The 17,349-nt window shown below is 40.9% G+C and overlaps 1 protein-coding gene across 9 annotated transcripts; it reads right to left on the bottom strand.

Moving 5' to 3' along the window:
• Positions 1 to 1,647: 1,647 nt before the first annotated feature.
• Positions 1,648 to 12,963, bottom strand: tpm1 (tropomyosin 1 (alpha)). Of its 9 annotated transcripts, none has more exons than XM_086298666.1 (10): positions 12,703 to 12,957; positions 12,189 to 12,314; positions 8,329 to 8,462; positions 7,955 to 8,072; positions 7,574 to 7,644; positions 6,764 to 6,839; positions 6,505 to 6,567; positions 6,325 to 6,394; positions 5,623 to 5,701; positions 4,313 to 4,619 (listed from the first exon to the last, which is right to left on the bottom strand). In XM_086298666.1, the coding sequence occupies exons 1-10, from the start codon at positions 12,814 to 12,816 to the stop codon at positions 4,616 to 4,618; spliced, it is 855 nt and encodes a 284-aa protein (XP_086154792.1). In that variant the 5' UTR covers positions 12,817 to 12,957; the 3' UTR covers positions 4,313 to 4,615. The 9 variants fall into 9 exon arrangements, with proteins under 9 accessions (XP_086154795.1, XP_086154793.1, XP_086154798.1 ...); XM_086298664.1 differs by lacking the exon at positions 12,189 to 12,314 and adding an exon at positions 11,886 to 12,011 and having other exon boundaries at positions 12,703 to 12,950; XM_086298669.1 differs by lacking the exons at positions 4,313 to 4,619; positions 5,623 to 5,701 and adding an exon at positions 1,648 to 2,708 and having other exon boundaries at positions 12,703 to 12,963.
• Between the last annotated feature and the right edge of the window lie 4,386 nt (positions 12,964 to 17,349).

Consider the following 17,349-nt stretch of genomic DNA (forward strand, 5'->3'; position numbering starts at 1 on the left):
CATATAACCACAATAGGCCTACATACAAAAGCTAGAGACCAAACTTCAGGTTTGTGCAACCGCATTGAGAATAAACTCTGGCTCTCTTTCTCTCTCACCCACACACAGACCCTTATCTTTCCACTGCTGTAGCAGCAAAGGAATGTCAGTGGGCTTGCCAGTTATTTAACTGCTGCAAGCACAGTGTTCTGTGCCAACATAAACTAGTGACTAATATATTAATTGTACTGTATGTGCATATAGTACGTGAAAGTTAATTTTATTTTTCAACTTTAACTTCACTGATATCTATCAAGTAAAGTGAAGTACTTCGCATACTATATAGTACACTCACCAGCCACTTTGTTAGGTACTTATGTTCAACTGCTTAACACCAAAAGTTAAGTCACATAGCAGCAATTTACTGCATTTAGACATACAGATATGATGAAAAGGCTGCCTGCTTAAGTTAATATCAAACATCAGAATGGGTTTCACAGTGATTTAAGTGACTTTGAACGTGGCATGGTTGTTGGTGCCAGATGTGCTAGTCTGAATATTTCCAAAACTACCAAACTACTGGGGTTTTCCCACACAACTATCTCTAGGGCTTTCCGAAAATGGGCCAAAAATGAGAAAAGATCCAGTAAGCTGCAGTTCTCTGAGTGAAAATGCCTTTATTTATGTCAGAGGTCAGAGGCCAATGGCCTGGCTACTTTGAGCTGATAGGAAGCCAACAGTAATTCAAATAACTAATTGTTACAGCCAAGGTATGCAGACGAGTATCTCTGAATATACATCACGCTGAATCTCGAAGCAGATGGGCTACAGCAGCAGAAGACCAGATTGGATGCCACTTCCGTCAGTCTCACCAAAACTGGACAATAGAAGATTGGAAAAATATTACCTGGTCTTGATTTCTGCTGTAATAGAACAATAACAGGAAAGCATGATTCTATCCTTCCTTGTATCAGCAGTTCAGTCTTGGGTTGTTGGTGTAATGGTGTGGGGAATATTTTCTTGGTACACTATGGGCTCCTTAATATCAACTGAGCATCATTTAAATGCCGCAATATTGTTGCCGACCATGTCCCTCCATTTATGACCACAGTGTACTCATCTTCTGATGACTGGTTCCAGGAGGACAAAGCTCCTTGTCACAATATTCAAATCCTCTCAAACTGGTTTCTTGAACATGATAATGTACTCAAATGGCATTCACAGTCACCAGATCTCAGTCCAATAGAGCACCCTTGGGATGGCAGATTCTCATAATGGATGTGCAGCCAATAAATCTACAACAACTGTGTGATGCTATCATGGGATCATGGACCAAAATCTCTTAACCGACAACAAATGCTGTTTCCAGCATCTTGTTGAGTCTATGCCATGAAGAATTAAGGCAAAAGAGTATCCAACCCAGTACTAGCACAGTGTACCTATAAAGTGTCCAGTGAGTGTATATCTGATGTTTTATTGTAAAATTATTATAGTTTGTTGGATCAATTATTTAGAAGATTTCAGAGGGTAAATGACTGAACTGAACAAATATAGTAGCTGTTTTGGGTGAGCTGGAGTGAACCAAAGAAACACATTACAATGCTTTTGAACAGATGGCAGTCAAACTGAGGCCCAAGGAAAAGAAACAAGAGAGAGAAGTTTTGAAAATGCTGCAAAATTAATAGATTTATTTAATTTTTAGCTATTTGAAAAATGTAATACATTTTACATATGGAAAGATAAAATAAAATCTATTAAATAAGCTTTCTCTTTTCTTTTGCACTGCAATCAAGCTTCATTCAACTACAGGTCACCTCTGACGAACAAAACAAAAAGTCTACGTATGTACCACAAACAAAGTTACAAAACTTTCAAAACATGCTTTTATTTATATTTATATTTTTTACATTTTAGATATGATGACACTTGAGACGTCTACATTAAAACAATGCTAGAACAAAGCACTACCGGTACACCAAAAATCATACTATACAGACAAAATGAAACAATTTTGAACCTTGGTTTTAAACAACAACAACAAAAAGGGCTGAAGTCTTGTGCCATTTCTTTAACATTACAGTAGCACCAGTATACATACTGACAGTGACTGTCAGGGTATACATACACTTGTGATGACTTTCATGTGTATATTCACTGGGGTGCAATGACTCTTTTTTAACATAGTTTGTTGTATGAATAATGCTGAGGTTTTACTAAGTGCAAAATTTCTCCACTTTGTCCTTTGGTATGTGCATGATCAAGGCAGAATGCTACGTACCAGATCAGCTTAAATGCAGTTGTAGAAAACAATCTTGTAACCAATGGTACTTGGTCAATGGTCATTTCACCAGATGACTTGTCAAAAAAAAAATCAAGGATTGCAAAAGGCAAAGATAAAAACTGGCTTGCGAAAACAACCGTGTTTCTCAGTTTAGGCTTCATGAGAGGGAATGGTTAAGCGTTACTTCCCCTTTGAGTTCTGCTGAAGGCAGAACGATGCAATAAGAATAGCATCTGGCTGTTTGTTCTCCACCATTGGCAAGGTACGAGAAGAAGGGGTTTACAGTAAGCAAGGTGCAAATACATAAAGCCAAAACCACAGTGTATGTGTGTGTGAGGGGCAAGGGGAGGGGTCAGACCGTGCTTTCACAAATTATTCAGTTCCATTAGAGTCTGGTCCAGCATCTGGTGCATTTCGAGGTTCTCTTCTTTAGCTTGTGATACTTTCTCTGTTAGAACAATCAAAATGAAAACATTTTAATGTCACACAAGCACACACAAGTGAGTCAGCTGGTTAGCTTGTATTAATAATCAAGCTGGCTACATTGTTCAGGTCAGTTGGTAAATCTGAGTGCTTTTTAACCCGACCTGCACAGCACTGACAGCAAACAGAAACACACAGAATAGCAAGCAGTCATGCAGATTACAAATACACTGCAACTGACACAGAACACACAGCAACAGTATACAGGTAGATTATTATAGTGTTGGTTATAACAGTTTATTAATGCCAAACTAAAGGTTAGAAAATTATATGTAAAGATAATCCCTGATTTTTACGGTTTCAAATACACTTCCACCAGCAGCGACACAGACACATCGAGCAGCACAGGCATCGTACTCGGGCAATGCAAACGGAAGAGCTTTGGAGCTTACGCTGGATCCGATTGTCATACGCACACCGAAAGCAAAACCGCAGTGAACGGAACAAACGCATGAACAAGTTAGTCCTCATTCAAGGCCACGCGAAGTTCATTAGAGAGAAGGCGGTTTTTCTCAAGTTGATGGTAGAGGCGATCTTTGCAGTCAGAAAGCAAGTTGAAAAAACAGAGAGAATAGGAAATCAGAGGAAAACAGGAAAAGAGAAAGTGGAATACCCTTTGACATCTACCTTCTCTAGAAAGGAGCACCGAGAGATTGGTTTAATCTTTGTAAAAGGTCTAAATAGCCATAATAATAGATGATATTACAAAATAAAGTATTTTGATGGTTCCTGCTTTTTCTTTTTGTCTGCAAGAGGCGAGCCAGGGCTGTGCATAGAATAAGAAACAGAAGATAGAGCATTGTGACAAAAAAAGAGCCAAAGATCTAAATCCTAAAATGGAACCATTTAAGTTGAAAAATGAAGAAACAGAAAAATAAATCATGAATTCAATCACTACTCTGTCTTGATTATTCACTCAGTTTCCTGTAAGTATCTTTAATGTGGCTGCTAAACCTCAGCCAGTCTTTAGGCCAAATTTGGTTTCATGCTCACTCCTGCTAATCTTGATCTCTCACAATTTATGGCAATGACTTTAATACAAAGAGTCTGAATGTGTCATGGTGTATTTATTTAAATATATGACAAGATACCATATATCATACAAAGCCTGTTTGTCATAATCACTGATGTCAGTCAGTTTCATCCAATATTTCATCGTCAGATGAGGTTCCACAACTCTTACATACTGTTCTGCACGCCAACCATTACTCTACATTGCCACAGTCTTGCTGATAACAGCCCAACACCAATTACCACCAGCTCAAACATCCTTCCTGCCAATTACTCCCATCACAATACTACATGTTCAAAAGTGCTTGCATGCATCAGTCAACTAGACTCAGATTTCAGTCAAGTATCTACAGATGCTGGAGGTTTCTGTGCTTTCAGTATTGCTGTGATATTCCTATTATATCAGCTTCACAGAAAAGAAAAACTTTGGACGAAGAAGAAAATGAGCATCGACTGAAATCCATAAAACTACACCAAGGAAGAGTGAGGACCTAGTGGTTTGTTGAGATGCAAGAAAAGAAAAAAAAAGGGAAAATGATTCAATAGCATAACTTAAAATCAAGGCTTCCTGGTTTTATTAGAGCCAGTGAAAAATAAATATGAATGAAAAATAAAAAGGACAGAGAAAAGAGATACAGCTTTACATAGAAGGAAGGACGTTTATTTTTTTTACACAACGCAGAAAGATTCTAGGATTCTGTACAAGTGATGGGATGCAAGTAATGTTGACATGAAGACATGAGGGGGAAAGGGAAGCAAAGACAGAGAGGGAAGGGGGGGGGGGAAATGGAGAAAAGGCTGGAGAGAGCAGACAGATGCTGCTCAGCCGGCAGGAGGCGTCTTTGATGAGGTGTAAACAATTTATCTGTGTGGAAGAGAAGAAGTAGAGTGAACCTGGGGGGAGCAGGAGGGGGACCTACGGAAATGTAAAATGCCAACCAAAATACACCAGACACACGGGAGTCACGGAAGGGCACCACAAAAACCACAATGCACAGTATAAATGCATCCTGTGCATTGGAAAACACTTGCAAACACACACACACACTGAAGGGTTGGGGCAAGTCCTTCCTGTGATTACATCAACACCTTCCTGCTACATCACGAGGTGCAGCGCTCAACTGACAGACAGTTGTGGCTCTCATCTTTACACACTGGGAATTTTACTTAGGAAAAACTGTGGGCTCAGCCACACTGGTGCTACGCTATGGCCTCTTCTCCTCACCTGGTATATTGACATAGCAAAGGAGGCCATCACAAACACATGTGTGGGCCTTTCTTCTCAACGGAAGTAGACCATATTAGTAGAAATGGGGACACTACATGTAACCATGAGGATCAGCATGTAAACCAGTTTCAGTGAAAAAAAAAATCATTATTGCAGTTTTTGTCAATCAACAGCTTGCATGCATTGCTTAAGAAGTGAAAATGTCCAACGATATTACAATGGGCATTTGAACATAAACTCATAAAAGAATCTAAATATTATCATGCTGCGTTCTGCTCATGCATGAACTGACTTCATTCGTTTTTTTCTGTACTCTCAAATGTCAAAGATACTGACACAAAAGGCATACAGTATCATCATAAGGACACAATTAAAGACAGGATTATCTATTACAGGAGCAGCTCAAGTACAGAGGGAACAAATTTCTGTTTTAAGACTTGAAACTTTATATATAAGACTATATATAAAAAAGGAATTTTAGTATAGATGAGATGTTTAGTTCTAGTGAGCATGTAAAATAATAAATGAGGGAGACAAAAGAGGTGAGACATTTGATGTGTAGGTAACACAGGTGCAGGCCAGAGGCGAGAGAGGGGGCATGATGGTGGAAACAAGCAGGTACGGCAAGTAGAAAAATTACATGGAAGTCATGTCGTTGAGGGCGTGGTCCAGCTCCTCGCTGATGGCCTTGTACTTCAGTTTCTGGGCATACAACTCATCTATTGGTGGGCCAGGAGTGAAAGGTTCATGTTGGGGGTGGGGCGGGAGGTAGGGCGGTGATTGAAAGCAAAAGGTGGAGGAGGAACATGACACAAGGAGGTGGAAGGTGAAGCATCCAGACCATTTGCAGGACAGGGAAGGAAAAAAAAACATGGAGAGAGGACAGAAAAACGAGGGGGGAAAAAAGGAAACAAAGTTACACCAGAAAGACAGAGTGGATGTGCAGCAGATCTAAGGTTAGATTCTTCAGCACCATTGAGAAATGGGCTGTATTTCACTGCAATGTGGTGCTTATAAGACTAAATCAACACCTAAGCCTGATATCGCTGCTTAACTTTAAAACCACCCATTCCTAACTGGAACTGAAAAAAGCAACCAACTAAATGTAATAGTGAAAGAATAAGAAGTACCAAAATAGAAATAAGATGCTGTCTGAAAAAAAAAGAGAAGATGAAACAGGATAGAGTTCAAAAAGAAATGTGAAAAAGGGACCTAGGAGATTTTTTGAAACACTTACCCAAAACACTTCCAATGATACAATAAACATTGGAAAAATAATCATAGTAGCATTCTGAGTTTGGAGGCAGAAAAGCAAGCAAACAAAAACCCCCAAAAAGCATACCTTCCAGGTCATCAATGGTCTTCTCAAGCTTGGCTACTGATCTCTCAGCGAACTCAGCACGAGTCTCAGCCTGCATTACAGAGACAGATTCAGAAGTCAGTCCAACACTTGATGTGGAAACTTGTGTAAATTATCCTGGTGTGAGTCTAAAACACCAGATGGGGCATTGTGAAACTGTACCTCCTTCAGCTTGTCAGTGAGGACCTTGATCTCCTCCTCATACTTGTCCTCCTTCTGTGAGTACTGTGGGTCAAAAGCAACAACAGCTATAAGGAATCGCAAACATGTGCGTTGAGATAAATACTTTCACTGCATTTATAGAAATGAGTTTAAAAAAAAAAACAGAAGTGAAGAGGCTCTTCTGCGCCCCATCCATCAAGTCTGCAGGGGAGCTGCAAGGGTTTGACAGCATGCAGTCGCCCGGAAGGATGGCACGTACCTTCTCAGCCTGTGCCTCCAGTGACTTCAGGTTGTTGGTCACAGTTTTCAACTCTTCCTCAAGCTCAGAGCATTTGCTGGTGTTTTAGGGGATAAAGTTGCCAAGGACGAGTAGGAAAAAGGAGGGAGACGACGATGGACAGATCCGAAGGTAGACACAAATAAAAAGGTGGAGGGAAAAAGAAGAAAGGAGGGGGAGAGGAAACAAAATAATAAATAAAAACTACAGGGTTTTAACAAGGAGGGAACGCCAAGTACCTCAAAAGTGCCTTAACAGAGCAGGAATGTGAGAAAACACAGTAGCAGTGTGTTTTTTATCTGTTTGGATTGAAATATCGTACTTTTCTGTGGTGTTATTCTTGCACAGCCCCTGCCATGTTAGGCATGAAACAGTCTAATTGCACTTGGAATTAAAGAGCACAATGAAGGAGAGGAGCAAGCACAGCAAGCAAAGCAGTGAGAAGAGCCACTCAGAGATACAAGTGTGTTATGCTTTCTGTTTGCAGTACCTGTATGACTGTGGAGTCTAGTGATTTCATGCTTTGCTCCAAAACCCTTAGCTCATCCTCCACTCTTCGAGCACGCCTGTTAGTGGGTGTGGCGCGCATGTGCAAGCCAAAACCATTCAAACCACGAGGGGCATGCAAATAATCAGCACATACAGTAAGAACACAGGGCACACTGTTCAAATGGAAACAACTACTAGACTTTTAAGTGTTAGCGCTCGAAGCTTCCTGAGTATTTCAATTCCAGCATACGTGCAAGTTTAAGCAAAGATTTTGTGTGTGAAAAAAAAGGCAAAAGGACTTACCCTTCTGACAGCTCAGCGCGCTCCTCTGTACGCTCCAGATCACCCTCAATGATGACCAGTTTACGGGCAACCTTTTGGTGTAGCACAACAACGTTTTTAGAAAAAAGAACCATGAAATGACTGTGAGAAAGTTAGCACTGGGTTACATCCAGCCCAGAGTGTTTCACCCGCTTACGATTATTCTTGCAACTCCGATTCTGGTGAATTATAAACAAGGTTTAAAGGATACAGGACATATTATAAACTTTCCAGTGAAAATTCAAGTGTTATAACTGGGTAAAAACAAGTTTAACAGAATGAAGAGCTCAGGGTTGTTATAACTGAATTAACGTCTGTTGCAGAGCTATCAATTTCAAAGCTAAATGCTTAAAAAAAACTCGCCTCCTCATATTTGCGGTCAGCCTCCTCAGCGATGTGTTTGGCCTCTTTCAGCTGGATCTCCTGCAGCTCCATCTTCTCCTCGTCCTTCATGGCCCTGTTCTCAATGACCTTCATGCCTCTGTGTGCGGGAACAGTCAAAGAATGTTAAGAATTAAGTGGTGAGACCTGACAGACTTCCTGCAGTTTTCCCTGAGGACCCATATGTGGTTAAATAGTAGTGCTGGCAAGTAAATCTTTAATGTGCTCCTAAGGTGAATACTTAAATGTTTTCCGATATTAAAAAAGAGCAGAGGCACTTCTACAAAGGAGTGGAAACATGTTCACATGGCCTGTTTACCTCCCTGTCTGAGCCTGAGCTGCCTCACAAAACTCACCTCTCACTCTCATCAGCAGCCTTCTCAGCCTCCTCCAGCTTGGTCAGAGCAGTAGCCAGACGCTCCTGAGCACGATCCAACTCCTCCTCAACCAGCTGGATACGTCTGTTAAGGGAAGCGACCTCTCCCTCAGCCTAAGGAAAGAAGAAACATCATGTCGGGAGATTGTTTTTGCAGGTATGCTCAACAAATCAGTCACATATAGCACAACAAGAAAGTCGGTCCAAAGAAAGCAACCGGTGAATGTATTTGTTTATTAGAGTAGGTGTCGCCACCATTGTTTTTATGCCCACTGAGAGAGTGTAATCGTGGTTGTTCTGAAGTGTTATCTGTGAGCCACCTGTTGGGAAAAGCCCTCCCACCAGGCCTACTCCTCATTGACTATGTATAATGATAATTTCCCCAAACTAACATAAGGCTGAATGCCACGCCTCATTACTGAGCTCCCCTGAGAGGACATTAACAAGGCTCAAGTCAAAAGGGCCTGGCACAATTAATGAATTCTGAAAATGACTGCTTGCATTGTACAGCTACAAAGTAGGCTCCCTGGGGTTTGAAACATTTAAGTGTAATTTATCTGGTCATCAGTGTAAGCTATGGAATCTGTGTTAAATGAGGTGGTATCTTTGCAGAAAAGCTGATATACACGAGCACACATTGAAAAAAAAGGTGGGTCTTTTTATGATTATTCAAACGTGTAGCTACTTCTGCTTTCTGACACTGCTCAGCAGGGATCAAGACCTGCACTGGTGTCACTGAAAAGCGGATATTCGGCAGAAGCCTGCACACGAGGCAAAAGTCTTTTCAGAAGCTTTCCCCTGCAGCCTTAGGTTAAAGTGTGCAGCGCTGGGCCAGAATGCACTGGATGTTTTTAAAGCACGATGAGGAAGTTTCTAATGACCTATAAACCCATTAGTGGTCACTACTATTTCTAATACATTACAGTTTGTCAACATTAATTACAAGCTGTTACACTAAGCCTGAGATTAACTCTGACTGCTGCGAGCCTGTGCACTAAGATTTATTTCCCGTATAGATAACTACCGCTATGTTCTGTTGCTCGTTGCTGTGAAACTATATTGTCCTTATAAGGGCAAGTCAAAGAGCATAAGCTGACAGAGCACACTGGCACCTTCAAATGTTGCCACAGTGGTAGTTTCCTGGTTGCTGAAAATACTTTATTCAAATGTGTGGCCTGCTCCTGGTTGGGCTGGAGCAATGAATTAAAGGATCGCAATATATATATATATATATATATATATATATATATATATATATATATATATATATATATATATATATATATATATATAAACAGTCAAGTTTACCGGTAAAGGAAATGCAAGTGAACTCGTTTAAGGAGATGAGACAATACAATGACACAAAGTGCCACAGTTGCTGCTGAGCCAACAGGGCATCAGCGGCCTAACGTTGCCAATTAGAGGCGCTTATCCAGGAGCAGCGGGCTATCAAAGCTTCATCTGAGACTTGCGGTGGCACACGGAGAGCCAAGTAAAAGCTCAGCTTCCAGCACTGGGGTGGGTCAAGAGCAATCCCGCTATCTCACTGTGTATCAATTCAAACTATGGCCCTACATGAACTCTACACAAGTGCACAGGAAATGATACAGAGAGAGAGAGACAAAAAGGAGGCAATTGTGCGCTCGCAGGTAGGCTCTAAGCGCGGTAAACATGCTTACTTGTTCCCTGGCTTTCCTGTGCGCAAGCAACTCCTTCTGTAATCTCTCGGCTCTGTCTTCAGCACCGTCTGCCTGCTCTTGTAAGGATTTGATCTTTCGTTTCACTGCATCCAGCGATGTCACTCCTGCCATTGTTTATGTACCGTTGTATATACTTAGATATATAATATAAAAAACAGGACTACACTTTTGCGCTGCAGCACAGTTTCCGAGAATTTCACCAGGAACGAGGTGACGTCCTTGGTTGTGCAGAGGGCTGCGTGAAGAGAGGCGAAAGAGTGCGCAAGCCTTCTGGAGACGCACTGTGCAGTGAATGTATTTACCAGGAAGTACGGTGATTTCAAACGAAGCATGAAAAAATAACCGGTATCCTGCGGGGTTGTACAAAACTTTAGACCGCGATAACATGCTGCACTGCCACTATAAAATAATAAAATGTAATAAAATGTAAAAGATACAAAATACCAATGCTGTTTAATGACGTGAACACACCCAGACCCACACACAACGGAGCGTACTCGTAGCGTACACTGTGCTACAGCCCCCTCTGCGGGTCAGCCGCGAGCAGTACATACGTGGCAGTGAAATGTTTTGGAGAGTGCAGGACATTCAATAAGTCTTCACTGGCTACAGTAATTACAGGCTGCCGTTGAAACTTTGCAAATATCACGGAACAACCAATCCTAAAATATGTAAGGGAAAAACAAGTCCATAAAACACAAGTAGTAGTTAAAGTTACTCGAACAACCCACAAACTATCTGGTAAATATCTTTTTCTTTTGGGGTGGGGTGGGGGGTGGGGGGGCACCACAATACGCTTTCTATAGGGAATGAAATGTCCAATCAAATACGAGCTGAGAAGACTCAATTACTCAATTGACTTTTGACCCACTTTGGCCTAACCACCCACCTACCCCCTACTTTGAGATCCAATTAAAAGATTATTACAGCTTGTTTCCCCTCTGCAACCGGATTCGTCTGATTGAGTTTTATAAGCAAACGTCTCTATCTGCCGAACTTGATGTTGGCCGTCACCTCTTGTCATTCGAGGGACCCCTGTCGTAAAAACCTAACTTTATGAGGCCATTAAGATGACAAAATCTAAATTCTTTACATAATTTATTTTATTTATTTATTTATTTATTTTTGTCACGCATTTATTACCAAGGGGATAAAACAGTGGGGCAACAAAACAAAGTTTTCTTCTTCTTTTTTAAAGAACTTTTTATTCAATCGAGAAAAAAAAATGCTGCAGCTTTCTTTTCCTTTCTTTTTTCCTTTTTAATTTGTGTGCTGCCCAAGACTTTTTGATAGGGAACCGTTTTTTCCTTTGGTCAGCAAAGAGCGCAGCACGCAGATGTGAGCTCTATCTTGACCATATATAGCAGTGGGCTATATTTATCTAGGCGCTTGAGCTTTTTGGGAAGGCTGTGAGTTCAGTCTGCATGACTTATCGCTCTGAAAAGACCTAAAAGGCGGAGATCACGGTCCACAAACACGAGAGATTGTTACAAATTTGTACAGAAATACCGACGAGGCTCCAGGGGAGGATGAACTGAGTTTAAAAATAGATGTTTTGAAAGTGCTATATTTGAACAATTAAACCGACTTTCTTTGGACTGTGATTGTGCGTGTGACAATTTAAGAAACGACAGTTCCAACTACGGGTCTAAATGGTTGATTAAAAACAAACAAACAAACAAATAAATAAAAGTTTGTAGTGTATCAGCTTTGGGGAAAAAACCCATCCACAGATTGGAGCAGTGGTGGTGAACTGTCGCTTCCCTTAGAGGTGGCAGAATGAAGATGTGGGGTAGCGTGTAGGAATGGTGCCATTGTAAATCCCTTCCTTACTTACATCGGTGGCTTTCTTCTCAGCCAGCTCAAGTTTCTCCTGGGCATCTTTAAGAGCCTCGGAGTACTTGTCCAACTCATCCTCAGTTCCCTTCAGTTTCTTCTGCAGAGCTACCAAATCGTCCTCAAGCTGAGTTTCAGTGCAGGACAGTTTCAGGGGTGATCAGCGGAGGGTCGGGGTTGCGTGAGCGCGCACAGGCGCAAAAGCGCATACACACAGAGAAGAGAGAGAGACAGGGGACAGCACACGGAAAAGAAAGAGACAGGAGAAAAGTTAGGGAAGCCCATGCACTTCAGGATCAGATACCTTGGTGGCGACCTCCTCAGCAGTCAGCAGCTTTTCTTCAGCTGTTTGGAACTCCTCGAGCACTTTATCTCTTTCGTCCTCAGTTATACGCAATTTCTTTTCCATCTCTCTTATATCGTCCTCTAACTTCACATGCATATGAACAAATTATACAGTTAAACAGAATATAACAGAAACATGCAGTTTTCAACGATCAAGTGACATTTCTCTTAAATTGACTTAATCAAAAATGATTTCTGGGTTATATGGTTTATGGATTACATCAACAGTTGCTAAAACAGTGGAGAGGATGATTTCTTTTTTATCATTCTTCAAAAATGACATTAAAAATGCAAAAAAATGTTTAAAGGATGGATTATTCTTAATTTTAATCCTTAACTGGGATTATCCATGAAAATAATTAATCCGTTTTAAGGAGGCGGTCCATTTAAACTGGTATTCCTGCATTTTTACTGCATCTTTCGGGTTTTCCCACAAAAGGAAGAAGGACAAAAAAAAACCAAAAACAGCCGACCTGTTTGCTTCTGTCCTCTGCTGCTTTCTTGTCTGACTCGGCCTGCTCAGCTCTGTCCAAGGCATTCTCCTTGTCGAGCTTGAGCATCTGCATCTTCTTCTTAATGGCATCCATGGCTGCTTAGTGTTGTTCGGCGGCACCGACAAAACGTCCAACGGAAAACCAAGGATAGAGTGGGAGAGGGGCTGGGGCGTCTGTGCCTAACTGAACGCTAAGCTGGAGTGCAGGCTCTGCCTGACTTTGCACTGTCAAATATGTACTTTCAAGGTGGTGGTGGTGGGGGAGTGACTGGATTCCTTTGGACATCCAATACTTTTTGGGAGGAGGCGTGTGTGGGTGCTCCGGCGTTTTTTAAGGATCTGCTTGGCTATTCGTTGCTCCTATACATCTGAGACGCCTTTATATGGGGTGTGACGAGTATGGGTATGCTCCCACGGAAAGGGTTCCTGCCATTTAATGTCAGAGAAGATGCAGAAAAAGACTGTTTACGTTTGCGTTAACGCCCCGGTCACCCATTTAAAAGCAACATGCAGCCTCTGTCTCTGAATTGAGTGGCCTGCACTTTCCCAAAGTTTCTGAAAGTTGGCATATGTTTAATTTGCAAGGAAATTACGTTTTCTGGCCTTATTTCACAGTGGCAGTGCCCTCCTGTTTTCCTGCATCTCTTCTTACTTTGGAAAAGCTGGGAGAGGGACCAGAGCCAGCTGCAGAACAAGCTTTTGTCACCGTGTAGTCTATGGTAGCTCTTTATCTCTGCCTGAGTGTGTTTGGGTGGCTGAGTGTAAGTTCGCTTGGAATATGCTGTAGTGGCTCTCTGTGATATGAGATGCTTTTGGTTAGCCACGCAAGCCCTAGAGGCATTGTTCACAGTCTAGGGGGCTCAACAGAGGGAAGTGTTTACCTGATAATGTATCAGATATCCCTCATGTAAACCGTTGATGTGTCATTTGTCTGGCATCACAGCATCCTGGCAGCTTTGTACTTCAATAAGAGCGGCTAAGTCACTGATTGGCTTGTGATTTGTGAAATGTTTACTGTTTTAAAAACTAATGAAGAAGACAATTTCACATCATATTGCATATTTATTACTAGCCTTACTAAATTTAAGCAATTATTATTCAATGCGATTATAACAATATGCCTAACAGAAATTATATCAAGTAATGATCCCTCTGCAGTAACTTAGTGAAAAGTCAAAGCACACTACGGTGACTGAGGACACTCCAAGTGTCTTTTAGTCTTCTCAAGGATATTTTTAGGATCGACTTTTCTTCCATGCACCTGCCTTAGTCTGTAATGGATCCAAGACACTGTGCCAAGAGTGGAAGGTCTAAAGGCATTAGATATGTCTCTTAAAATAATCGCTGTCTTGCTCAGGCTTTGGCCTGTTTTATAGAATATTGTTGCTATGCTTAGCAGACTGAATAAAAGAAATAATTACATAATAAGGAGCAAATTATGATTTTTACAGTGCCAGAGAAAGATGAGACTTCTTATCCTATTGATTTATTTGTCTCTTTCCAATTTAGCCATTAGTGGTTGTTTTTTTGTTTGTTTGTTTTACATTTGACTGTCATGAGCCCTAAAAGAAAATGCATTTTGCTAATCTGGGGACAGCCTTTGTTTTCTAATTATTAATGGCAATGAAAGACACTGTTTACAGAGTTTGTGTCTAACTGCTTTTCTCTCACACTAAAATCAAAGCTCTGGAAAGCTTTTCTCTATAAATAAGGAAGTCTGCAAGGTTGCTGAAGAGGTCTTTCTTGAGTCTTGCATGACTGACTTAGTAAATTAAGCCACTTCATTTATTTAACGCTTTGAGTGTTCAGTCCTTTTTTTTGTTTGTTTGTTGCCATATCGTTCACAGCATTGTGGATGTTTCTGGTTACAATACCTATGCACAGTTTGCCATTTATGTTTTCAGTAATGTATAATTTATAGTGCACTGCTGGTTGTTCTTGATTTGGAATTCCATATTCATTATCTTAAACAGTATTTCCAGTTAAAAGGCATGCCAGAGTTCCTGTAGCACCCCTGGAATGAAAATAAGCTCCTTTTATCATGTTTTACTGTAAATCGTTGGCACATTAAGAATGTCCCAGGGCCTAATATGTTTATTTTGAATGAAATCCAGATATTAGTGAAAACCTGCCGAGCTCCAAGTTGCATTCCACTGGAAAATTAAAGGTACTCTCACAGCTGAAGGTAACACTTAAGTTTTCTTTCATTTTTACAAATGAGAAAGCAATAACAAACTCTTTCAGTATTTGAGGCTTAAGGCATTTAAGAAAGCCACCACATGGAAAAAGTGTTTTTTTTTCAAGGCTGCAGAATGAAAAAAAGAAAAGAAAAAGAAAAGATCTAGACATGTAATTTTGAGCTCTTTGAAAGAAAAGAAAAAACTCGGTCTCTGAAGCCCATTAAAGCTGCCAACCTTAAATAAGTCTAAGCCTACGTCCTACAATATGCAGCATTGAAGCTGGGATTTAAAGATAAATGCTTTCTTGGGACTTACTTGTTGGAACATTATAAATAACTTCACTCTTATTATGCAGTCTTCTCCCACAAAGCTTTGCCGCATCAGTAAAGAATTTCTTGTGTTGAAAACAGTAAATACTCATTTAAAGGCCATGAATATTCTTAACAATTATCCTTAGAGGTGGAAACAACTGAGGGGAATACAGTCAAGGAAGAATTCCGTCCTACTGTGAGTTGAAAACACAGACTTGCAATCAGACAACTGTTGCCTATTTTCTGGACAGGTCTGGGATACTCTGTCATGTTGGACTTCTGATTGTCTCCCCGTATCATGATTTGGTCTGCAGGAGGGGACAGCTGAGTGAGACAGGTGGGGCTATCGTCATATCCAAATTCAAATCAGTGAAAGCTTTTGCAGCTCACATGTTTATAAATAAGGGTTTAAAAAAGGATGCCATACATAATCGAATTAGAGCATGTTAAACACATAAATATAGACGCAAAAAGGTCAAAAGCTGGTAGAAAGAAAGTCTTTCAATTATGGACCGTTTGTGATCCTCCCGAATTTAAATGACACAAAGCAGCCATTTGGAGCTGCTTTATAATATTGTAACACTGTAATAGTTAATCTGTTAGTCCTACAATGACAGCCCACTCTGTATGTGGAATGTCCGGTTCTCCTCAGCTGACGCTCTGGGAGTAGCCGAGCTTTACTTGGCCGCTGTGCCTGAACCCATGTTTGCATAAGAAGACACTTGGGAGAGATATTCAGGGTCTAGTCATGGCTTAAATGTTACTACATTAGAGAAAGGATCCATTTGCTTCTGTTCTGTTTATTGTGTTGTGTGCATTTACAAAGGTTATTGGATGCAAAGACTGGAAGTTCTTCCAGGAAAACACTTAAAAACTTTCCTGAGGTTTTGCCATATGCTTTGAAACCACAAGCCAACTTGTGAGTGATTATTTTCTAATGATGCACGGTATTACTGATTGCACCGATACACAGCAGTGAACGTTTCAAGGGCGGTTCTCCTCCATGTTGAGTGCATGGCTGCTGAGTGAAGTACAGTGATTGCAGACCCCTCGTCAAATAACATCTTAAGGTTTCTGCAGACATCATCCAGATATATATAGAGAGAAAACTTCTTGGCCCTTTGGGACGGTACCCCCGTGATTAGATAGCTCCATGCAGGGGCATTTAGCATAGCAAAAACTGAGATGGGGTTCTGGGAGGGTGCAACTTAAGATGTAACCCAAGCCCAGCCCATGCCCTACTGATGATTGGTTTATCCACAGTAATGTTCCACTGACATATACTGGTAGTCGTAAGACTTGAACTGGTTTATTATTGAGCACAGGTGGACATCTAACCATGTGGACATCCAACCATGGCACAGAGACAGCTACAGTATTTAACTTGATGGATAGTTGCAATAAGGCTGTGACACTCTGAGTCACTCCTTTTTGTGTGGTGATAAATCTGTCATTAAGGGTGTAAATCACACCGGCACGTTCCTTGTTCTGTTTTAATCCCAGCAAACCTATTGTTTAAATGACAAACACTGAAAGTACAGTATGAGCTGATCAGAATTCACAGTTTTCGCCAAAAGCAAATTCCTTTGGTATGAAGGTCAACATAATTCAGCTGCAGGTGTTCCACTGAAGATGGGTAGCTTTCTTCCAGTGCCAAGATTTTGCTACAGCACAAGTAGGTGCTGTTAAAAGAAAGGATCTGTCATCCCACAGGCTGTGGAAAGAAAATCCTCTTACAGTCCACGAATGAGACACAAACCTTTCAGTTTTATAAAAAACACATACGGTATGTCTATGATGCTCCCTGGGAGTCCTGAAATAAATTTCTAAATGCATTTTTGAAATTCATAATCGGTCAAAGCTGAGATTTAAAGCTCATTTTTCAAGTTTGCAGAAAAGCCTCTGTGACAATACCAAAGCCACAACAAGTTATTGAGAAAAAGCTGAGCTATGGAGGAAAATTCCAAAAGTTAACACGTTCAGTAGAGCAAACACAAATGTGGGTAGAAGTCATAATGGAGGAATATTTGTGGCCTCGGCAGGGCGCCTCCCAGACAGTTTGTTTGTGTTCTTCCCCTCTTAGAGGGGGGACACACAGAGAGGGAAGATTGTAAGCCATATCTGATGCTGCTCAGT

This window comes from Aulonocara sp. 'chitande type north' Nkhata Bay, linkage group LG7, assembly GCF_057382095.1.
Source record: "Aulonocara sp. 'chitande type north' Nkhata Bay isolate Kocher_YH1m ecotype deep benthic linkage group LG7, A_spYH_male_GT1.1, whole genome shotgun sequence".
NCBI lineage: Eukaryota > Metazoa > Chordata > Actinopteri > Cichliformes > Cichlidae > Aulonocara > Aulonocara sp. 'chitande type north' Nkhata Bay.